The 24,932-nt window shown below is 48.7% G+C and overlaps 1 protein-coding gene across 1 annotated transcript in view; it reads right to left on the bottom strand.

Annotated features, from left to right (window-relative positions):
- The window catches only part of LOC115195160 (histone deacetylase 4-like), a 67,146-nt gene that overhangs the window by 14,306 nt on the left and 27,908 nt on the right, over nucleotides 1–24,932 (bottom strand). The window contains exons 4-12 of the mRNA XM_029754959.1: nucleotides 22,257–22,579; nucleotides 17,750–17,776; nucleotides 17,556–17,706; nucleotides 16,371–16,494; nucleotides 14,873–14,991; nucleotides 5,433–5,561; nucleotides 5,019–5,242; nucleotides 1,300–1,480; nucleotides 647–840 (exon numbers count right to left, since the gene is read on the bottom strand). Coding sequence (XP_029610819.1) covers nucleotides 647–840; nucleotides 1,300–1,480; nucleotides 5,019–5,242; nucleotides 5,433–5,561; nucleotides 14,873–14,991; nucleotides 16,371–16,494; nucleotides 17,556–17,706; nucleotides 17,750–17,776; nucleotides 22,257–22,579 — 1,472 coding nt within the window. The remainder of the gene's footprint in view (nucleotides 1–646; nucleotides 841–1,299; nucleotides 1,481–5,018; nucleotides 5,243–5,432; nucleotides 5,562–14,872; nucleotides 14,992–16,370; nucleotides 16,495–17,555; nucleotides 17,707–17,749; nucleotides 17,777–22,256; nucleotides 22,580–24,932) is intronic.

The following is a 24,932-nucleotide window of genomic DNA, read 5'->3' as shown; positions in this document are numbered from 1 at the left end:
CTCTAGTGACACAGCGATGCAGTGCACCACTCGGGAGGCTGTGCTTAACAATAGAAGAGTAATGCAGCCTGTACAGACTACACCACCTAATACCCTGTGACCAAGTCATACTGATAGATTTATCCCATCTGGCCCTTCAAAGCCCATCTGCCCTGCTCTGACAGATTACTTTCATATACAGTATTAGATCTACTCTGGTCAGAGATAAAACACTAAGAAAAACTGAAAGGAACATTTGATTGAATGTTGAGAAACGTTGTAAATTAGTTGAACGGTGACCCTCTTACTGTTTCTCTGTGGGGATGTCACCTAAGGGCATGAAAACGGATGAATACAAAAGAGAATCCCTTGTTTCATCGAGAGAGAGAACACATCAAACCAAACAGCGCTCAGCAAAGCACAGCTACCTAGTTCCTGAATGACCATATCTGGCCGTGGGTTCCTCTGTGTTTCCATGGCGGTGTGGAGTTAGCTACATTCTGCCCTTAGCAACTGTCACACACATGAACATTGCTTCCTGTCCCTAATGTACCTGTGGGAGGATTATTAACAAACACACATACATACCCTCCAGCTATACCCCGTCCTCTTCCCTCCCTCCCACCCTCTCTCCCACCCTCTCTCCCCCCCACCGCTACTCCTCTACCTTGTTGATGTGTAGCTGCTGGAACTGCTGTTTGTGTTTCTCCAGGAACTGTTGGTGTTGCTGTTGGACCACCAGCTGCTGCAGGGCCTGGGCCTGGGCGTTCTGCTGGGGCAGTGGGGCCGACTGGGTCCGACCCAGGGGACGGTGCTGCCCGCGCAGCTTGTGGATGGAGGGAGACTGGAGGGCGTCCACACCTGGGTTGGGAATACACATACACGAGGGTATGGTTATAGGCATGGATATACACGTCTGAATCCACACAAACACACTGGTCCCAGGACAAGAAATATCCGCAGTAGAACTGGCTCGGTTCATCACACACAGAACAGTGGAATGGAGCTTAATAGCAGCACAGTACTACAAGCCTGGCAGAAGAACCTTCTCTAGTCTGCCAAAAAAGGAGCCCCCATTCACTTCCAAGGCTGTGCGTGTCACCAGTCATTTATTCCACTGTCAGCTGAAAATAGCACCGGGAAAGTGACTCAATGGATGTGTTCCTTCAACACCGGTGGGCACAATCTTCTCTCTCTCATTGACCCTGCTTAATAGAAGTTGATGAAAGGAAGTCTGTCAATAGAAGGAAGGGGGGGTATCTGTTGGGACACTGTGTGTGTGTGTTCTCCACCAAAGTACCATTCTACTGCTGTACCCACCTGCCAGTAGGGGCCCGTGGGCGCCAGTCTGTTCCAGCAGGACCAAGTGCTGCAGTAGTGTGCCGTGCCCCCCTGCGCCCCCTCCATCAGCCAGGTAGGTGGCTAGGGGGGCACCGCCTAGGTAGGGGGGGCTGAGGGAGAGGGCCGAATGTTGACCCCCATCCTGCTGGGCTGAGGTCACCTGGAGAATGGGGTCAGTATAGAAGTGTTTTACATAGAACTGTTGGGATAAATCTACATGTTAAACTGACATTGGTTTGATGCTTCTATTGTCTTTACTGGTTTCCTACCACTAGCTTTAGGAAGACTGAGTTACACATTACACGCCTGTTGTCGTTGCTATTGTAAACTGATTTATTTTGGCAATATTGTGATTTGTGAATTCATCTTTAAGGGGTGGTTCCCCCCAAAAACACAAGGTCACATGAGATGGAGACAGACAGGGAGAAAAAGAGAGAAATAAAGAGGGAAAGAGAAAGAGCATTAGATAAACAAATAACCCGTTCATACAAAGACAAAAGTACGGCAACTTTTCTTTATCTGTGAAAGGTGTTGCAGGTAAGAAAGCCTGTACTTCTATTTCTGCCAACCGACCTGGTAATGATAGTGGTATTATGTTTAAAAGTCCCGCCACCCCATCAGTATTAAACCTTGCCTTTCATTTTACCGCTTTGGTACGCATTAAAGCATTCTATTGTTGTCTGACATCAAACTTGTCCTCGTCGATCACAAAGATTCACAGAAATGCTTGTAATGCATTTGTTTTCACCATAAAAAAATGTAATTCTGTTGTTGAGCCGTCCTTCTATTGTCACATAAATGCTTTGGCATTTAGCCTGGGAGAAACACACACACCCACCCACCGCCATTTAGCCTTGGAAAAACACACACACCCACCCACCGCCATTTAGCCTGGGAAAAACACACACACCCACCCACCGCCATTTAGCCTGGGAAAAACACACACACCCACCCACCGCCATTTAGCCTGGGAGAAACACACACACCCACCCACCGCCATTTAGCCTGGGAAAAACACACACACCCACCCACCGCCATTTAGCCTGGGAGAAACACACACACCCACCCACCGCCATTTAGCCTGGGAAAAACACACACACCCACCCACCGCCATTTAGCCTGGGAGAAACACACCCGCCGCCATTTAGCCTGGGAGATATTTTGCACTTCCTAAGGCTTCCACTAGATGTCAACAGTCTTTAGAACATTGTGTCATGCTTCTACTGTGAATAGGAAGAGAATAAGAGCTCCTGGAAGTAGACAACTGAGAAAGTGACATGAGTTCAGTGGCGCGCACTCACATGAGAGTTAGCTGTGATCCTTTTCTTTTTTGAAGACCATGGAATTGTCCGGTTGGAATATTACTGAAGATTTATGATAAAAACATCCTAAAGATTGATGCTATACATCGTTTGACACGTTTCTACAAATGTAAATAGAACTTTTTTTGACTTTTCGTCGTGACATTTGCGCACGCTTTATGCATTTGGAGTAGTGGACTAAACGTGCAAACAAAAAGGAGGAATTGGACATAAATGATGGACTTTATCGAACAAAAACATTTATTGTGGAACTGGGATTCCTGGGAGTGCATTCTGATGAAGATCAAAGTTAAGTGAATATTTATAATGCTATTTCTGATTTTAGTTGACTCCAAAATGGCGGGTATCTGTATTGCTTGTTGTTGTTGTCTGAGCGCTGAGAGGTTAACTCTCATACCCCAGAGGTTAACTTGTAGGCCATAAGTCTTCAGAAAAAATAACTGATGGGCAGTTTGAAAGGAGAGAAAGCACACGATGGTGTAATCACATTTTCTGGTGATGGTAAAATGACTGCAGTATTAGGCTTAATATTTAGCCTACGTATGATTGGGTTAATATGAATGAGCTTGTTCAGCCAACACACACAGCCTCTTTTTTCCAGATGAGCCAATACGCAACTATGTAAGCCGCTCCGCTCATCCTCTTCTCCTGGAGGGGCGAGACGCTCCGCTCATCCTCTACTCCTGGAGGGGCGAGACGCTCCGCTCATCCTCTACTCCTGGAGGGGCGAGACGCTCCGCTCATCCTCTACTCCTGGAGGGGCGAGACGCTCCGCTCATCCTCTACTCCTGGAGGGGCGAGACGCTCCGCTCATCCTCTACTCCTGGAGGGGCGAGACGCTCCGCTCATCCTCTACTCCTGGAGGGGCGAGACGCTCCGCTCATCCTCTACTCCTGGAGGGGCGAGACGCTCCGCTCATCCTCTACTCCTGGAGGGGCGAGACGCTCCGCTCATCCTCTACTCCTGGAGGGGCGAGACGCTCCGCTCATCCTCTACTCCTGGAGGGGCGAGACGCTCCGCTCATCCTCTACTCCTGGAGGGGCGAGACGCTCCGCTCATCCTCTACTCCTGGAGGGGCGAGACGCTCCGCTCATCCTCTACTCCTGGAGGGACGAGACGCTCCGCTCATCCTCTACTCCTGGAGGGGCGAGACGCTCCACTCATCCTCTACTCCTGGAGGGGCGAGACGCTCCACTCATCCTCTACTCCTGGAGGGGCGAGACGCTTCACTCATCCTCTACTCCTGGAGGGGCGAGACGCTCCACTCATCCTCTTCTCCTGGAGGGGCGAGACGCTCCACTCATCCTCTACTCCTGGAGAGGCGAGACGCTCCGCTCATCCTCTACTCCTGGAGGGGCGAGACGCTCCACTCATCCTCTACTCCTGGAGGGGCGAGACGCTCCACTCATCCTCTACTCCTGGAGGGGCGAGACGCTACAGGCTACAATATTTGGCAGGACATTTATTATGTTGAACGTGTTCTGCTACGATTCCAGTTCTATTTCGATAACTGTCTGCTGCTACTATTAAAGAAGCAGTTGGCGAGGACGTTTGCTAGCAAGCTACCAATGTGTGTGATATCTAACAAAGCAGAGTGAGGGCAGGAAAAAAAGACCAAACGTGGAACAAAAAAAGTTACTTTTTCAAATCATCCTACAGGTCTGATTTTGTATTTCTTTACACGATCGGAAAGAGCAGTTTCTAAAGCACATAAAACTATTTGGGCATTGCCTCTTAAAATATAACTTTATGTTATACGACAGAGGTTCCACACGTTCCCGTGTGGAACGTGTGGAATATTATTGATATGTTCTTACTATAAAATACGTGTGTTGTCCGTGATCAATGCACCCCCTACTCCCACCCCCTACTCCTACTCCCACCCCCTACTCCTACTCCCACCCCCTACTCCCACCCCCTACTCCTACTCCCACCCCCTACTCCTACTCCCACCCCCTACTCCCACTCCCTACTCCCACCCCCTACTCCCACTCCCTACTCCCACCCCCTACTCCTACTCCCACCCCCTACTCCTACTCCCACCCCCTACTCCTACTCCCCACCCCCTACTCCTACTCCCACCCCCTACTCCTACTCCTACTCCCACCCCCTACCCCCATTCCCACTCGCCAATGGTGCCGGCATGCGCATGGGATACATAAAAATGCTAATGCAGGCAAGAATGTGGTTAAAATGGGACTGTTTGAAAGGGGGTCATATAAGCATTGCCCTTTTTTTCCACAGGCAACATACCGTAAATCCTGAGTGACCACAGAGAGAGACCGACCAGCACACACAGGGAGACAGAGAGACAGATATATAGATAGATAGAGCGAGAGATGCAGAGAGAGAGAACGAGAGTGAGAAGAGTCTTACATTGGAAGCAGAGGAGGCCGTGGCGGGCAGTCCAAGGGTGATGTTGGGGAGGGAGGGGGACGTGTACAGAGACAGCTGGCTGAGTTCACCACCACACAGCCGCTGAGCCAGGGACACATCAATGTTGTTGGAGACTGCCACAGTGACGCCGTTCTCATTGGGGATGTTGCTGATGCTGTTAGGAGAGCTGGGGCCGGATCCAGGAGCGCTGTTACACGCTGAATCTACAGAATGTATTCATATCGTAACTCCATCATGACTGTTACACACCAAGTCTACAGCTACAGTACAACATCAACCTAATATAAACCAGTCAGTCATCTCTTCCATGTTAAATGTACTACACAGCTCTGTTGGGTGCGAGGTCTGAACCTCCTGGCCGTTCCTCTCCACAGCGTTGAGGGTGTGTCCTACCTGCCATATCCAGTGAGCGTTTCTTGGCGGTTGTGATCGGGCTGTCTTTACGCCTCAGTAGGGGGCTGCTCCGTCGCTCGCTCACCTTCTGCTTCAGACGAGAACGTAGCTTCAGGTTGGGCTCAGAGGCTACAAGACAGACACACACAGAAAGAGAGAGCGCGAGAGAGAGAAAGAGCACAGATATGATTATCTGACTATGACCAACACAACCCAGGCTTGTAACAGAGGCTAAGACTCAAGAGAGGTCTATGGTTCTGAGACGGCTCTGTCATACCTTATCCCTGCAACGTAAACTGCAGTAAACAGAAACCCGTTTTGTTGAGGCAAACAACAGTTCTTGAGGTTAAACCTGTCGATCAAACAGGGTCCATTTTATGTAACCAACGACTAAGTTACACAACCTGTGCTGCTGTACACCATCATGGAGGTGGATGAGGTACGTTTCCTCCCCATTACAATGTACAGAGCGTTGAGCGTTGGGAAAAGCTGCGCAAGCCACGTCAACAAGGAAATGAGAGTGTAGGGGGGAATTAACTGATTTCTGGGAGCGACGTTGCCAATTACAGCGGGCTTTGTCAGTGTGCATTCAAATGGAGAGAATTTAGAAAGACAAGGACGGAGAGAGGGAACGCAATGTCATGACTACCACGTTCTGCAATGATGCTAATGTTCTGTTTACACGGCATGGACAATCAGGGCCCTCTGTAGGGACACTGCTAACCAATAGATGTCCAGGACTAATTATCCAGCCAGGGCGCTATTTCAGGCCTTTTGGAAAAACAAAGGGCACAAAGCAGGAGTGGAACAACAAGAGCCCTCTCTCTCTCGTCACTGCTCCCTCCATCCTTGGTTTTATTCACACGTTTGTTTCTCTCCGTTTAACAAGTGACAGACTAATGATGCAGGCGCTAGTTTCATAATTCAAAGGTGGTCGCGGACCGCGCCACTACGGGAGAAAGTCTGGGGGGGGTCAAACAATCATGTAAGGCACTACTGAATGGATGGCATGACACACGTTTGGTCAAATTTAATGGTCTCCCATCTAAGAACAGACATGGATTGATTCATACAGAACCCCCCTTTTAAACCTATTAAGCCTTTACACAGGTGGGAATTGGCCTATATGAATAGGGGCAAATTGAAATGTTTCTAACAGAAGAAATATGAATTGCATGTGCATAACCATGGCAGCAATTGAAAGGGAACACTTCTCGCAGCATTTTTCGGGAAAGAAAATCTAAAAATACTCTGGATTCATTCAGTAACATAAGAATACTGCTGGAAAATGTGGGGTAGGTGGATAAAACAAACAAATGACAAGGGTTGAAGTGAGAGGACTAACCGGTGTCTCCACACAGCTCTCTAAAGTGTGCACAGTTCCTAAGTCATTTCGATGTACTATTATGACTCAAGGAAAGAGCCTTCGGGTATCATCTACATTTCTGAGCTCTCCTAACGGTTTTGTTTGAAGCACGGCCCTGAATCCCCGGTTCTTCCCCATCACACAATTATTACTGTTGTTGACGCAATCCAAAAACGCTACATTAGAAATAACAATCAAGATCAGATGAGCATCATTTGAAAGCTTTTCCCATTGCCAACGCGACTAGCTAAGTTATAAAATACCCTCTTACAGTGTTAGGCTTTCACAAGGCACTTCAGAGAAACAGATAGTCATTTTGGTGCGCAGAGAACTGAGTTATGAGCGTGTGAAGACAACGAGCTGCGGAACAATGCGACTAACATCGGCTCATTCTTTTCAGATGTCATCGTTGGAACTGTACATCAGACAGTGATCATAAACGTCGACACAGGAAATGACATACGTTTTATGATATGGAAATGTGAAGCGGGTGTGTGGTTTGCTTGTGTGACATTAAAAGCGGTAATTATCTCACATCTCATCTTCCAGAACACATCAAGTCCCTTTTCATTTACAACATTCGCCTCACTCAGACAACAGAACGAACTGTGGAGGAACGTGCAGCCTTTCTAATTGCTAGAGATGATTAAACCCCCATGTTGCCTGAATGGACATAGACAGGGATGGGGGTTCATGTACTTGTTAACAGTGAGGTCTGTGTCCCATTGATCTCATGAATGTTCATCGGTCTGGCTTCAGGCCAGGTCATAGCACGATATACAGTGGTGGTGCAGAATTATTGGCTCCTTGATAAAGATGAGAAAAAAAACACTATATAAAATAAATAAAAATACGGAGCTATATTGTATGCTTCAAAGAATTCAACAATTATATTATTTTATACTAATAAAATCTTTTTCTCTGAGCAATTGTGTTTAACTAATAACAACAAATCTCTAAAATATAGGGGTCAGAATCATTACTGGTTCCAAATCTCGTTTAGCAAACCCCAGGCGGTGCTTTGGTCACACAACATGAAGAGAGAGGTCTTTGGCCACGCACACCAGCAGTGAGTTTGGATTCAAAAGAACAGTGCTTATGCAGAAAATACCTCATCACTAATGTAAAGTATGGTGGTGGATCTTTGATGTTGTGGGGCTATTTTGCTTTCCACTGGTCCTGTGGGCCCTTGTTAAGGTCAACGGCATCATGAACTTTAACAAGTACCAGGACATGTGTCGACAACAAGCTTTTTTATAATAAAGTACTTTGTTTGAAACACAGCCCTGCATCCCCACCATTACAGCAATCCAAAAAATGGCCCATTAGAAGTTGCAATCTGGATCAGATGGGCATCATTTGAAAGCTCTTTCTATTGTCAAAATTGTCAAAACGAGCGTGTCCACGGCTAACTTTCTTCACAATACGACAAACATCTGTTCAAAACAACCCAGGGTATGATGCCATGTCATTGTTGGAACAGTACATCAAAACATGTGATCAGAAACGTTGATACTGTAAATGACATAACTTTTGTAATACGGACATGTGAAGTGCACATTAGCATGTGGTTTGCTTGTATGACATCAAAGCAATATTTATTTTCATCTTCAACGTCTCATCTTTCAGAAGACTCCCTCTCCATTTATAACATTCCCCTCACTCAGACAACAAAACATTAGCGAAAGAAGTTCAGTTAGCGTGAGGGATGGGGGCATCTTCTTGTCGCCCCTGGTACTCCCGTTTAGAAGGCACGTCAGCTGAATCCCATACAGCGCTAGAAAGCAGAGACCCTGCGCTCTGATGTCATCTATAGCAGTTTCCATATAGGGCAGGGGTATTCAACCCTTAACCTGCAAGGTCCGGAACCTGCTGGTTTTCTGTTCTACCTGATCATTTAAAAAAACGCAGTGGAACAGGCTTCGAGGTCAAGAGTTGAGTTTGAAGGGTATAGGGGCTGTGAGCTTGAAGGGTTACCTAGCTACCATACAGTGTGAAGGGTTACCTAGCTACCATACAGTGTGAAGGGTTACCTAGCTACCATACAGTGTGAAGGGTTACCTAGCTACCATACAGTGTGAAGGGTTACCTAGCTACCATACAGTGTGAAGGGTTACCTAGCTACCATACAGTGTGAAGGGTTACCTAGCTACCATACAGTGTGAAGGGTTACCTAGCTACCATACAGTGTGAAGGGTTACCTAGCTACCACGTTGGGGTCATCATGTGGGGTCCCGGCCCGCCTATCAACTAGCCTCTGTATGCCTCCATGTAAAGGCTGGCCTCGATAACCGGATGAACTTAGAGACGGTTTAAAACACCATGTTGGCTGAATGGACAGAGACAGGGGTTAACGTACTTGTTAACAGTGAGTGTCCCATTGATGAAAGATGGAACCACATTGTGATATAAGTAAAGCCTGTCAGCCTGTCTACAAACCCCTGTAAATGGGGAGGGAAAGCCAGACAGCAGGAGAGTAAGTGTTATGCATGTCAAATCTTTGGGGGGAGGGGTGTGCGGAGATGTAGGGTCGGCGTTTAAATCACACACACAACAATTGCGTCGCTAGCATGGACACTTACATGAACTCAACCAAACAATATTTACAATGAAAAATAAAAAATAAACACAACAACGCTGATTCAAAAGCACATTATCAGCCCCCACATTTATGAAGAAGCAATGAAATAAGAAGCTCTTCTAATGGTGCCCAACCTAGAATTAACATAAGTAAACCCCACAAAACTGACAAGATCTCGCTGCATCGCTTCACGAACCTCCATGTTATTGACAAAGGCATGTTCTGTAAAAAGTTGGTTCAGTTTGAGGTATACTAGCTAGAGTAAATGTTTTTTTAATCCAAAGTCTAATGGTGAAATTGCTAGCATGTCGCTGCTAACACAGCATGTCGCTAACACAGCATGTCGCTAACACAACATGTCGCTAACACAGCATGTCAAAAACACAGCATGTCACTAACACAGCATGTCGCTAACACAGCATGTCGCTAACACAGCATGTCGCTAACACAGCATGTCGCTAACACAGCAGGTCGCTAACACAGCATGTCGCTAACACAGCATGTAGGCCTCAATGTTCTTAAGAGGCTTCCGCTCCTTGTGTAATTTTCCTTCATGCCCACCACTGTTAAAGAACCGCAGGTAAAGGTAAACGTAATTCCCTAAACTCTCCTCCCTCCCTCATCTCTCCTATTCTCCAACCTTCTCTCCTCCTCCCTACCTCATCTCTCCTATTCTCCAACCTTCTCTCCTCCTCCCTCCCTCATCTCTCCTATTCTCCAACCTTCTCTCCTCCTCCCTCCCTCATCTCTCCTATTCTCCAACCTTCTCTCCTCCTCCTCCCTCATCTCTCCTATTCTCCAACCTTCTCTCCTCCTCCCTCCCTCATCTCTCCTATTCTCCAACCTTCTCTCCTCCTCCCTACCTCATCTCTCCTATTCTCCAACCTTCTCTCCTCCTCCCTCCCTCATCTCTCCTATTCTCCAACCTTCTCTCCTCCTCCCTACCTCATCTCTCCTATTCTCCAACCTTCTCTCCTCCTCCCTCCCTCATCTCTCCTATTCTCCAACCTTCTCTCCTCCTCCTCCCTCATCTCTCCTATTCTCCAACCTTCTCTCCTCCTCCCTCCCTCATCTCTCCTATTCTCCAACCTTCTCTCCTCCTCCCTCCCTCATCTCTCCTATTCTCCAACCTTCTCTCCTCCTCCCTACCTCATCTCTCCTATTCTCCAACCTTCTCTCCTCCTCCCTACCTCATCTCTCCTATTCTCCAACCTTCTCTCCTCCTCCCTCCCTCATCTCTCCTATTCTCCAACCTTCTCTCCTCCTCCCTACCTCATCTCTCCTATTCTCCAACCTTCTCTCCTCCTCCCTCCCTCATCTCTCCTATTCTCCAACCTTCTCTCCTCCTCCTCCCTCATCTCTCCTATTCTCCAACCTTCTCTCCTCCTCCCTCCCTCATCTCTCCTATTCTCCAACCTTCTCTCCTCCTCCCTCCCTCATCTCTCCTATTCTCCAACCTTCTCTCCTCCTCCCTCCCTCATCTCTCCTATTCTCCAACCTTCTCTCCTCCTCCCTCCCTCCTCTCTCCTATTCTCCAACCTTCTCTCCTCCTCCCTCCCTCATCTCTCCTATTCTCCAACCTTCTCTCCTCCTCCCTCCCTCATCTCTCCTATTCTCCAACCTTCTCTCCTCCCTCCCTCCCTCATCTCTCCTATTCTCCAACCTTCTCTCCTCCTCCCTCCCTCCTCTCTCCTATTCTCCAACCTTCTCTCCTCCTCCCTCCCTCCCTCATCTCTCCTATTCTCCAACCTTCTCTCCTCCTCCCTCCCTCCCTCATCTCTCCTATTCTCCAACCTTCTCTCCTCCTCCCTCCCTCATCTCTCCTATTCTCCAACCTTCTCTCCTCCTCCCTCCCTCCTCTCTCCTATTCTCCAACCTTCTCTCCTCCTCCCTACCTCATCTTTCCTATTCTCCAACCTTCTCTCCTCCTCCCTACCTCATCTCTCCTATTCTCCAACCTTCTCTTTTCTAAACTCTCCTCCTCCCTACCTCATCTCTCCTATTCTCCAACCTTCTCTCCTCCTCCCTACCTCATCTCTCCTATTCTCCAACCTTCTCTCCTCCTCCCTCCCTCATCTCTCCTCCTCCCTCCCTCATCTCTCCTATTCTCCAACCTTCTCTCCTCCTCCCTCCTATTCTCCAACCTTCTCTCCTCCTCCCTCCCTCATCTCTCCTATTCTCCAACCTTCTCTCCTCCTCCCTCCCTCATCTCTCCTATTCTCCAACCTTCTCTCCTCCTCCCTCCCTCATCTCTCCTATTCTCCAACCTTCTCTCCTCCTCCCTCCCTCCCTCTCTCCTATTCTCCAACCTTCTCTCCTCCTCCCCTCCCTCCCTCATCTCTCCTATTCTCCAACCTTCTCTCCTCCTCCCTCCCTCCCTCCCTCATCTCTCCTATTCTCCAACCTTCTCTCCTCCTCCCTCCCTCATCTCTCCTATTCTCCAACCTTCTCTCCTCCTCCCTCCCTCCTCTCTCCTATTCTCCAACCTTCTCTCCTCCTCCCTACCTCATCTTTCCTATTCTCCAACCTTCTCTCCTCCTCCCTACCTCATCTCTCCTATTCTCCAACCTTCTCTTTTCTAAACTCTCCTCCTCCCTACCTCATCTCTCCTATTCTCCAACCTTCTCTCCTCCTCCCTACCTCATCTCTCCTATTCTCCAACCTTCTCTCCTCCTCCCTCCCTCATCTCTCCTATTCTCCAACCTTCTCTCCTCCTCCCTCCCTCATCTCTCCTATTCTCCAACCTTCTCTCCTCCTCCCTACCTCATCTCTCCCATTCTCCAACCTTCTCTTTTCTAAACTCTCCTCCTCCCTACCTCATCTCTCCTATTCTCCAACCTTCTCTCCTCCTCCCTACCTCATCTCTCCTATTCTCCAACCTTCTCTCCTCCTCCCTCCCTCATCTCTCCTATTCTCCAACCTTCTCTCCTCCTCCCTCCCTCATCTCTCCTATTCTCCAACCTTCTCTCCTCCTCCCTACCTCATCTCTCCCATTCTCCAACCTTCTCTTTCTAAACTCTCCTCCTCCCTACCTCATCTCTCCTATTCTCCAACCTTCTCTCCTCCTCCCTACCTCATCTCTCCTATTCTCCAACCTTCTCTCCTCCTCCCTCCCTCATCTCTCCTATTCTCCAACCTTCTCTCCTCCTCCCTCCCTCATCTCTCCTATTCTCCAACCTTCTCTCCTCCTCCCTCCCTCCTCTCTCCTATTCTCCAACCTTCTCTCCTCCTCCCTCCCTCCCTCATCTCTCCTATTCTCCAACCTTCTCTCCTCCTCCCTCCCTCCCTCATCTCTCCTATTCTCCAACCTTCTCTCCTCCTCCCTCCCTCATCTCTCCTATTCTCCAACCTTCTCTCCTCCTCCCTCCCTCATCTCTCCTATTCTCCAACCTTCTCTCCTCCTCCCTCCCTCCTCTCTCCTATTCTCCAACCTTCTCTCCTCCTCCCTACCTCATCTTTCCTATTCTCCAACCTTCTCTCCTCCTCCCTACCTCATCTCTCCTATTCTCCAACCTTCTCTTTTCTAAACTCTCCTCCTCCCTACCTCATCTCTCCTATTCTCCAACCTTCTCTCCTCCTCCCTACCTCATCTCTCCTATTCTCCAACCTTCTCTCCTCCTCCCTCCCTCATCTCTCCTATTCTCCAACCTTCTCTCCTCCTCCCTCCCTCATCTCTCCTATTCTCCAACCTTCTCTCCTCCTCCCTACCTCATCTCTCCTATTCTCCAACCTTCTCTTTTCTAAACTCTCCTCCTCCCTACCTCATCTCTCCTATTCTCCAACCTTCTCTCCTCCTCCCTACCTCATCTCTCCTATTCTCCAACCTTCTCTCCTCCTCCCTCCCTCATCTCTCCTATTCTCCAACCTTCTCTCCTCCTCCCTCCCTCATCTCTCCTATTCTCCAACCTTCTCTCCTCCTCCCTACCTCATCTTTCCTATTCTCCAACCTTCTCTTTTCTAAAATCTCTCTCCTCCTGTGGAATGTGGCCAGTGTCAACTGTGGTCTATGTGCAGCCCTGGCACTCTCTCCTCCCGTCTCGTCTCTCTCAGTCTGGGTGGAATGTGGTCTCAGTGGCCAGTGTCAACTGCGGTGTATCTGCAGTTTGAGTCAGCCTTGGGGCTAGAGTCAACATGGCCGTGCTCTGTTCATACAGGCCCAGCCCGCTAAGTGAATAATTATACTGGAAGACCACCGCTTCACAGCCCGGCACGGCCGCACCATTTTAGTTTCCACTTTGTCTACTGTCAGTAGAGTACACCTCTCTAAACTATAGAAAGGTGTTTTTTGTTCACTCTGGGATTTTACATGATGTATGATTTAGAAATGATGAAAACTTTGGCAAGGTGATAAAAGGTCAGTCACATATTACAGTACCTTTCAATCCCCCCCCCCCCCCGTGGGTACAGAGGGACATGCCAGAATAGCATTGGATGTTTGGAACGTTTTAGGTGGTGAAGATAGTCAATATTAATATCAGCAGTTCATCTAGAACTCAAATAACGTATAGCTTCTCAGTGCTGCTTTGCTGAAGTGAACCTCATAACCCCCCCTCACAGCTTTACAGTACCTCTCAGAGCAAGGTGTGAGCCCACAGAGAGCCTACTGGACAGTCCTCTAGCAGAGCAAGGTGTGAGCCCACAGAGAGCCTACTGGACAGTCCTCTAGCAGAGCAAGGTGTGAGCCCACAGAGAGCCTACAGGACAGTCCTCTAGCAGAGCAAGGTGTGAGCCCACAGAGAGCCTACAGGACAGTCCTCTAGCAGAGCAAGGTGTGAGCCCACAGAGAGCCTACTGGACAGTCCTCTAGCAGAGCAAGGTGTGAGCCCACAGAGAGCCTACTGGACAGTCCTCTAGCAGAGCAAGGTGTGAGCCCACAGAGAGCCTACAGGACAGTCCTCTAGCAGAGCAAGGTGTGAGCCCACAGAGAGCCTACAGGACAGTCCTCTAGCAGAGCAAGGTGTGAGCCCACAGAGAGCCTACTGGACAGTCCTCTAGCAGAGCAAGGTGTGAGCCCACAGAGAGCCTACAGGACAGTCCTCTAGCAGAGCAAGGTGTGAGCCCACAGACAGCCTACTGGACAGTCCTCTAGCAGAGCAAGGTGTGAGCCCACAGAGAGCCTACAGGACAGTCCTCTAGCAGAGCAAGGTGTGAGCCCACAGAGAGCCTACTGGACAGTCCTCTAGCAGAGCAAGGTGTGAGCCCACAGAGAGCCTACAGGACAGTCCTCTAGCAGAGCAAGGTGTGAGCCCACAGAGAGCCTACTGGACAGTCCTCTAGCAGAGCAAGGTGTGAGCCCACAGAGAGCCTACAGGACAGTCCTCTAGCAGAGCAAGGTGTGAGCCCACAGAGAGCCTACTGGACAGTCCTCTAGCAGAGCAAGGTGTGAGCCCACAGAGAGCCTACTGGACAGTCCTCTAGCAGAGCAAGGTGTGAGCCCACAGAGAGCCTACTGGACAGTCCTCTAGCAGAGCAAGGTGTGTGTGTGTTTAGTACCTGTCTTGCGGAGGGGGAAGTCGTCTCTAGCGTTGTAGATGCCCAGGACAGGGTGGTTGTAGGTACCCATACCAGTCTGAGGAGGAGAGCTCTGGTCCAGGGAAGTGTGCTGAGTTTTCCTGCAACACACACACACACACACACCCACACACACACACACACACACACACACACACACACACACACACCCACACACAGAGAGAGAAACCATCAGATCCTTCATTTTGTTTTACCTTTATTTAACTAGGCAAGTCAGATAAGAACAAACAGTGGGTTAACTGCCTTGTTCAGGGACAGAACGACAGATTTTTACCTCGTCAGCTCTGGGATTTGATCTTGCAACCTTTCGGTTACTAGTCCAACACCCTAACCACTAAGCTACCTCATCACACAACACTGCGGTGGAGGGTGTCTCAATAGTCTAAAACTGTGCCTCAGTAGTGGGTAGGGCAGCCTGAGGTACAGGCTGAGAAGATTGGTTTCCAGTCAGCCTGGGCTGGAAGATGGGCAGAGCAGAGTTGATGTCTGTCATGTGAGGTCAGCTACAGAGCAAGACTGATCTCAGGCAGTAAGGTAAACTGTGCTGGCCCAGGCCCAAACCCATGTTCTGGTCTAGCGAACACACTCTGTGGTGCATATACCTCCCCTCTACCTCTTCAGGTCTGAACGACTGGCAGCTTTAAAGTGCTGAGAGACTCTTTACATTGAGAGAGAGAGAGAGAGAGAGAGAGAGAGAGAGGGAGGGAGAGCGAGAGAGGGAGGGAGAGAGAGACAGTCCTGATAATACTGAATCAATACTCCACTGGGTCATTATGGTAGTAGTGGAGAAGTGGTTTACTGTATGTGTGTGCTGAGTGCTGGATGATTTTACTAAGACAATTGCAAAACAGTGATCACACAGTTTCTACTAACGACTTTTATAAACTCGTTATAAAACATGAACACCTAACACTGAGCACACAGACCACAGCTGGACGTGGGTTCACACAGCACCTAACACTGAGCACACAGACCACAGCTGGACGTGGGTTCACACAGCACCTAACACTGAGCACACAGACCACAGCTGGACGTGGGTTCACACAGCACCTAACACTGAGCACACAGACCACAGCTGGACGTGGGTTCACACAGCACCTAACACTGAGCACACAGACCACAGCTGGACGTGGGTTCACACAGCACCTAACACTGAGCACACAGACCACAGCTGGACGTGGGTTCACACAGCACCTAACACTGAGCACACAGACCACAGCTGGACGTGGGTTCACACAGCACCTAACACTGAGCACACAGACCACAGCTGGACGTGGGTTCCACGGCTCGATAATAAACACTCAAGGCTGAGGAGGGAGAGCTCTTCTAAACAGGACCAAATAGTCTGCTGTGTCCTCCGTGTGTGTGTGATCTCATCCCCACACAGCTGACGGGACAGGAGTGTGTGTGTGTGTGTGTGTGTGTGTGTGTGTGTGTGTGTGTGTGAGACAGTACTCACCCGTACCAGTAGCGGGGGTCGTTGGGCAACCCCCCGTGGTTGAGACTCCTCTGGGCCAGAGCCTTCTTCTTGTTCAGCACAAACTCCTGCAGTCGCATCTTCACCTCCGTACTGGCCACTGCACCTGAGAGGGGGTACATGGTACCAGGGTAAGAAGACACTCCAGCCTCCAGCACTGCAGATGGGACAGGTCACTCACACCCAACTCCTGGCCTTAAGGCCCTTCACATAGATCAAGAAGGAAAGGGTGAGCGAGATGCTAGCAGAGTGAGGGAGAGGTTAAAGGGCGTCGCTGAAGGTAGGTGTGAGCTCTGACGCCATTTCAGGCAGAGTTTACTAGGAGTTCTATCTATCAGACTCCCATTGATATGATGGGCCATTCAAACGGTCACGTTTCCAGTTCCCAAAGCTGTGCAACACACTGCCATCTGGAATCATTGGGGCAGTGAAGCATTTTCTCTTATTTTGGCTCTATTCTCAAAGTTTGGATTTGAAATCAAACAATGACTATGAGGTTAAAGTGCAGACTGTCAACTTTAATTTCAGGGTATTTTCCTCCATATCATTATAACTGGTGATTGTGCAGAGAGAGAAGATGAGGATCTAGACTAACAGAATCAGAGAGAGAGAGAGAGAGAGAGAGACAGCGATAACCCTCAGCTCTAGACTAACGAGGGTTGTATCAGACCAAACTCCTCCAGGGCAGCTGCCGTTTCCATCCTTCCTGTCTGGTGACCCTGTGTGTGTGTTTAGCCCATCCAGACCACTAGATGATTAATGAGCCAGTGGCCTTGTGGTGACGAGGCCAGCCCTCTACCTGTAGCCTGCTGTCTGTCTCAACACCTCTCCACTGACAGAGAGCAGGCAGCATGGCAACACCAGACAAGCCCATCCACTCTAGGACAGAGGGATGACCGGAATGGAGGTTGGGTGAGAGAGAGAGATACACACTGTCCTCCGTAATTACTGTGACAGTGAAGCTTTGTTTCTTCTTTGGGGTCTATACTTCAAAAGTTTGGATTTGAAATCAGCCAATGACAATAGAGGTTAAAGTGCAGACAGCTTTGATTTGAGGGTATTTTCATCCACATCAGGTGAACCGTTTTGAAATTACAGCACTTTTTGTACAGTCGCCCCATTGTAGTTGTACTAGTAATATTATAATGTATTGTTCCAGCTGCTTACTCTCCTGTCCTCTCTCCTTGTTCTTCAGCAGCTGTAGTTTCTGTTCTCGCTGGTGTTTCTCCAGTTCCTGCTCCAGACGGTGGTTCTCCATCTTCCTCTGGTGCTCCAACAGCTCCTGCTGATGTTTCAGGGCCAGGAGCTCCTGCTGGTGCTGCATGGAGGGGAACACAACGTGACTACAAAGTTAATATAACATCCTGGGCCAGGAGCTCCTGCTGGTGCTGCATGGAGGGGAACACAACGTTACTATAACATCCTGGACCAGGAGCTCCTGCTGCATGGAGGGGAACACAACGTTACTATAACATCCTGGACCAGGAGCTCCTGCTGCATGGAGGGGAACACAACGTTACTATAACATCCTGGACCAGGAGCTCCTGCTGCATGGAGGGGAACACAACGTTACTATAACATCCTGGACCAGGAGCTCCTGCTGCATGGAGGGGAACACAACGTTACTATAACATCCTGGACCAGGAGCTCCTGCTGCATGGAGGGGAACACAACGTTACTATAACATCCTGGACCAGGAGCTCCTGCTGCATGGAGGGGAACACAACGTTACTATAACATCCTGGACCAGGAGCTCCTGCTGCATGGAGGGGAACACAACGTTACTATAACATCCTGGACCAGGAGCTCCTGCTGCATGGAGGGGAACACAACGTTACTATAACATCCTGGACCAGGAGCTCCTGCTGCATGGAGGGGAACACAACGTTACTATAACATCCTGGACCAGGAGCTCCTGCTGCATGGAGGGGAACACAACGTTACTATAACATCCTGGGCCAGGAGCTCCTGCTGCATGGAGGGGAACACAACGTTACTATAACATCCTGGACCAGGAGCTCCTGCTGCATGGAGGGGAACACAACGTTACTATAACATCCTGGACCAGGAGCTCCTGCTGCATGGAGGGGAACACAACGTTACTATAACATCCTGGACCAGGAGCTCCTGCTGCATGGAGGGGAACACAACGTTACTATAACATCCTGGACCAGGAGCTCCTGCTGCATGGAGGGGAACACAACGTTACTATAACATCCTGGACCAGGAGCTCCTGCTGCATGGAGGGGAACACAACGTTACTATAACATCCTGGACCAGGAGCTCCTGCTGCATGGAGGGGAACACAACGTTACTATAACATCCTGGACCAGGAGCTCCTGCTGCATGGAGGGGAACACAACGTTACTATAACATCCTGGACCAGGAGCTCCTGCTGCATGGAGGGGAACACAACGTTACTATAACATCCTGGGCCAGGAGCTCCTGCTGCATGGAGGGGAACACAACGTTACTATAACATCCTGGACCAGGAGCTCCTGCTGCATGGAGGGGAACACAACGTTACTATAACATCCTGGACCAGGAGCTCCTGCTGCATGGAGGGGAACACAACGTTACTATAACATCCTGGACCAGGAGCTCCTGCTGCATGGAGGGGAACACAACGTTACTATAACATCCTGGACCAGGAGCTCCTGCTGCATGGAGGGGAACACAACGTTACTATAACATCCTGGACCAGGAGCTCCTGCTGCATGGAGGGGAAACACAACGTTACTATAACATCCTGGACCAGGAGCTCCTGCTGCATGGAGGGGAACACAACGTTACTATAACATCCTGGACCAGGAGCTCCTGCTGCATGGAGGGGAACACAACGTTACTATAACATCCTGGACCAGGAGCTCCTGCTGCATGGAGGGGAACACAACGTTACTATAACATCCTGGACCAGGAGCTCCTGCTGCATGGAGGGGAACACAACGTTACTATAACATCCTGGACCAGGAGCTCCTGCTGCATGGAGGGGAACACAACGTTACTATAACATCCTGGACCAGGAGCTCCTGCTGCATGGAGGGGAACACAACGTTACTATAACATCCTGGGCCAGGAGCTCCTGCTGCATGGAGGGGAACACAACGTTACTATAACATCCTGGGCCAGGAGCTCCTGCTGCATGGAGGGGAACACAACGTTACTATAACATCCTGGACCAGGAGCTCCTGCTGCATGGAGGGGAACACAACGTTACTATAACATCCTGGGCCAGGAGCTCCTGCAATAACTTTATTTTACTACAATGTTACAGCAACAGTAATATAATGTTAACACAACGTTAATACAACATCCTGCTGTTGGTTCTGGGGCCAGGAGCCAATGCTGATTTCTCCCTCCCTTCTCTCTCCTTGCCCTGCAGGTCTTGTCTCTCGCAGCTATCCCCCATTCCTGACACGTTCAGCCAAGAGAACATGCTAGCTTGGTCACCTCACGCCATCACAACACATCTATTCAGCCTCGGCCCAATCACTGTCCTGCAAATGTTCCCGGCGTGTTTACAGGAACCAGACCACTCCAGTCAATACGTGAATAACCTTTCCTCTCTGTACTTACCATGGACCCTCTACATCACGACCAAACTGAACCATTAGATCCACACACACACACACACACACACACACACACACACACACACACACACACGACCCCCTGCTCTCTCCTTAGTAGAGTGCCCAACTCCAATATTTGATTAATTTGATTGGACGTAATTTGACGGGGATGTTTGTTATTGCCTTGGATGGTTTAGTTGATTTAAATAAGCGCCTGCTAGCGAGGACATGCAGCCGTGTTTACCGTCAAGGGAAAGTGACTGGAATAAGAGTCCTGCTGATGGATACATTCATATGGGAGGTGAGGAGGTGCGTGAGAGAAGGGCAGCAGGCAGGCACGGTATGCTTTTGGATAGGTCCCAAACTTTCCCTCTTTCAATACTCAAGGGCCGATGGAAGGGAGTGCTTTAAGTTTGGAATCCAGCCTTTGGTGCATTTAAGGGGAGACACCTTAACCTAAATACACCTTAACCTAAAGACGCCTTAACCTAAAGACGCCTTAACCTAAAGACGCCTTAACCTAAAGGCGCCTTAACCTAAAGGCGCCTTAACCTAAAGGCGCCTTAACCTAAAGGCGCCTTAACCTAAAGGCGCCTTAACCTAAAGACATCTTAACCTAAAGACATCTTAACCTAAAGACGTCTTAACCTAAAGACGCCTTAACCTAAAGGCGCCTTAACCTAAAGACATCTTAACCTAAAGGCGCCTTAACCTAAAGAGTTCCATAGAGGTATACAGGGAAAACATGTCTTTCTCTTTCCAATCCACCAGTGTCTGTCTCCTACTTTCTTTTCCACTCCTTGACCTGTCTTGGTGATTGGTGATAGGCAGAGGTGTGTGCTGCAGTTCTCGGTGTGTGAGCTGCAGGTCTCGGTGTGTGTGTGTGTGTACAGGCTCTGAATAGGGCTGATTGAGCCTGGGCCTCCCTGCCTTGGCTTTGCGTCACTCTCTGCTACCTGAGTGGTCTTCCAGCCCCACCACAGGCCAAAGGAGCCCTTGTGCTGTTAGCACTGTACTGGGGTCAGCCCTCAGCCCTTCAATCTACAGACTCTAGGTTACTTACAGTCCCAAACACTGACCCAAGAGCAGGGCTAATATCAAAGGGCTGAAAGGCTTCTGCTGCACTGAGAGAGATCTAGTTTAGACATGTATGAGAGGCTTCTGCTGCACTGAGAGAGATCTAGTTTAGACATGTATGAGAGGCTTCTGCTGCACTGAGAGAGATCTAGTTTAGACATGTATGAGAGGCTTCTGCTGCACTGAGAGAGATCTAGTTTAGACATGTATGAGAGGCTTCTGCTGCACTGAGAGAGATCTAGTTTAGACATGTATGAGAGGCTTCTGCTGCACTGAGAGAGATCTAGTTTAGACATGTATGAGAGGCTTCTGCTGCACTGAGAGAGATCTAGTTTAGACATGTATGAGAGGCTTCTGCTGCACTGAGAGAGATCTAGTTTAGACATGTATGAGGCTTCTGCTGCACTGAGAGAGATCTAGTTTAGACATGTATGAGGCTTCTGCTGCACTGAGAGAGATCTAGTTTAGACATGTATGAGGCTTCTGCTGCACTGAGAGAGATCTAGTTTAGACATGTATGAGAGGCTTCTGCTGCACTGAGAGAGATCTAGTTTAGACATGTATGAGAGGCTTCTGCTGCACTGAGAGAGATCTAGTTTAGACATGTATGAGAGGCTTCTGCTGCACTGAGAGAGATCTAGTTTAGACATGTATGAGAGGCTTCTGCTGCACTGAGAGAGATCTAGTTTAGACATGTATGAGAGGCTTCTGCTGCACTGAGAGAGATCTAGTTTAGACATGTATGAGAGGCTTCTGCTGCACTGAGAGAAATCTAGTTTAGACATGTATGAGAGGCTTCTGCTGCACTGAGAGAGATCTATAGTTTAGACATGTATGAGAGGCTTCTGCTGCACTGAGAGAGATCTAGTTTAGACATGTATGAGAGGCTTCTGCTGCACTGAGAGAGATCTATAGTTTAGACATGTATGAGAGGCTTCTGCTGCACAGAGAGATCTAGTTTAGACATGTATGAGAGGCTTCTGCTGCACTGAGAGAGATCTAGTTTAGACACGTATGAGAGGCTTCTGCTGCACTGAGAGAGATCTAGTTTAGACACGTATGAGAGGCTTCTGCTGCACTGAGAGAGATCTAGTTTAGACATGTATGAGGCTTCTGCTGCACTGAGAGAGATCTAGTTTAGACACGTATGAGAGGGAAATGACTGTCTTTCTTGACATGCTTCTGGAGCAGAGCCTTACACCCGCCCCCCCACACACACCTTAACGTGTTCCTGTAGCTGGGCTTCATGCTGCCGGTTGAGCTGCTCATGTTGCCTCTGGAACTCAGCGATGAGCTGCTGTCTCTGGATCTGTTGTTTCTGTTTCAGGGACAGGAGCTCCTGCTGCAGCTGCTGCTCTCTGGCCTGGGCTGCAGACGCCTGGACCTGGGCTGCAGAAGGAGACATGGACAGCTGCTGCTCTCTGGCCTGGGCTGCAGAAGGGGACATGGACAGCTGCTGCTGGTGATGGTGCTGGTCAATGCGTAGGTCCATGGGGATGGCAGCCGGGGGCAGACGCAGGGGCAGGGCAGAGTTAATGTCCACTAGAGAGGAAAAAGGTGGGGGGGGAGACAGAGAGACAGAGAGAATGTTAGTCCACACATATTGAATAATGAAAAAAAAAGACTAAATGATGGGACCCAAGTAGATAATAAAATAAAACAGCCATCACATTCGGTGCGCACACACACACACACACACACACACACACACACACACACACACACACATACTCTCAGCATCCTTATCAGCACAGAGAGCCCCTTCACAGTACTGTCCATCTGGCCCTGATAAGTCAAACATCAAGTCTAGCACTCCTCTCACAAAGACTGCATTGAACTGTAGCGTGGTGGTGGAGACCTCGGCCCTGGCCAACCACCCCCAGAACGCACTGCTACAGGAAGACCTCCAATCGCACGGCTTCCTCCCTATTAAATCTGAATAAATAGTCGCGATTGGACGATTATTTATCTACAAGTTTCCCCAACAGCGTGCCAGACAGCCAGATATATGTTTGCTTGGAACGTTGTCTTAATCGTGTTAGGCTAACACCCACACAGTCAGTCACACAGTCACACACACACACACACACAGTCACACACACACAGTCAGTCAGTCACACACACACACACACACAGTCAGTCACACACACACACACACACAGTCAGTCACACACACACACAGTCAGTCACACACAGTCAGTCAGTCACACACACACAGTCAGTCACACACAACCACAACCACAGTCACACACACACACAACCACAGACACACACACACAACCACAGTCACACACACACAACCACAGTCACACAGGCCTAAAGACTCGTACACACAACACACACTCAAGGCAGACACAGTCACTGGGTTTATCAGATGAATGAGTACGGTTACATACACACAATAATAGTGAATAGTCAGATCACGTTGACATGCTTTGCAAGAAGAACAATTTCCATAATAATCCTGTTTACATGGACACATCTGAAATCAGGCTCCCTGATGGGACTTGGCTATACGCAGAAAAATCCCCAATCAAAACAAACCTTTTACCACAGTGATCATGTTCTTTTTGGGAAGCATTTGAGATGGGACATATACAGTTCGTATGTGAAAACTATTCTGAAGATGCATACTGTCAGTTTTTCCCTAACTCACTTCCCCTGTGCTGCTGGTGCCAGGTGGGACATATCAAATACACCGCTGAAACGCCAATTAAGGTGCTTACATGTCCTAACAATTTGAAAGATCGCTCAGAAAACCAGAAGTTTTAATCGCCGTATGCTTACTTCGATTTTGACCGTACGCCCACGAAGATAAGCAGAATAAGGCGTTTACATGACTAATCCCATACTCAGCCTTCTAATCAGTTTAATATTGAAGATAAGCAGAATAAGGCGTTTACATGACTAATCCCATACTCAGCCTTCTAATCAGTTTAATATTGAAGATAAGCAGAATAAGGCGTTTACATGACTAATCCCATACTCAGCCTTCTAATCAGTTTAATATTGAAGATAAGCAGAATAAGGCGTTTACATGACTAATCCCATACTCAGCCTTCTAATCAGTTTAATATTGAAGATAAGCAGAATAAGGCGTTTACATGACTAATCCCATACTCAGCCTTCTAATCAGTTTAATATTGAAGATAAGCAGAATAAGGCGTTTACATGACTAATCCCATACTCAGCCTTCTAATCAGTTTAATATTGAAGATAAGCAGAATAAGGCGTTTACATGACTAATCCCATACTCAGCCTTCTAATCAGTTTAATATTGAAGATAAGCAGAATAAGGCGTTTACATGACTAATCCCATACTCAGCCTTCTAATCAGTTTAATATTGAATTATAAGTGTTGATGTAAACGTACTTAGTGATGCTGCACAAACCAATATGTATATTTTCTCTCTCTCCCCTAATTCTTCGTCCTCCTCCCTAAGGACCCTGCCCCTCCCGCACACAGTCAAGCACAACATTCCAAGACCAACCACTGGCGCTTCTGTCCCGTGCACAGACAGACACACACAAACATACTCACTCGATACAAACACACACAACCATAACGTCCTAGCTCTGAAACACATGCTGCAGCCACTGACTGGTGCTGCCTGTCTGTGATCATCTCACTGACTATACCACTCAGTGGACACAACACTAACCAACAAGCAGAGAGAAAGAGAACGTAACACAGAGGAAGAGTTTAAAAGAGAGAGGGGAGAGAAGGAGAGAGAAAGAGGAGGAAGAGAGAAGGAGAAAGAGGAGAGAGAGAGAGAGAGAGAGAGAGAGAGAGAGAGAGAGACAGACAGACAGACAGACAGACAGACAGACAGACAGACAGAGAGAGACAGGAACTACTTTCAGAGAAGCAATGTGTAATAGAACATATATAATT

The sequence above is a fragment of the Salmo trutta genome, chromosome 6, assembly GCF_901001165.1.
Source record: "Salmo trutta chromosome 6, fSalTru1.1, whole genome shotgun sequence".
Lineage (NCBI taxonomy): Eukaryota > Metazoa > Chordata > Actinopteri > Salmoniformes > Salmonidae > Salmo > Salmo trutta.
This window is presented reverse-complemented; position numbering and strand designations above follow the sequence as displayed.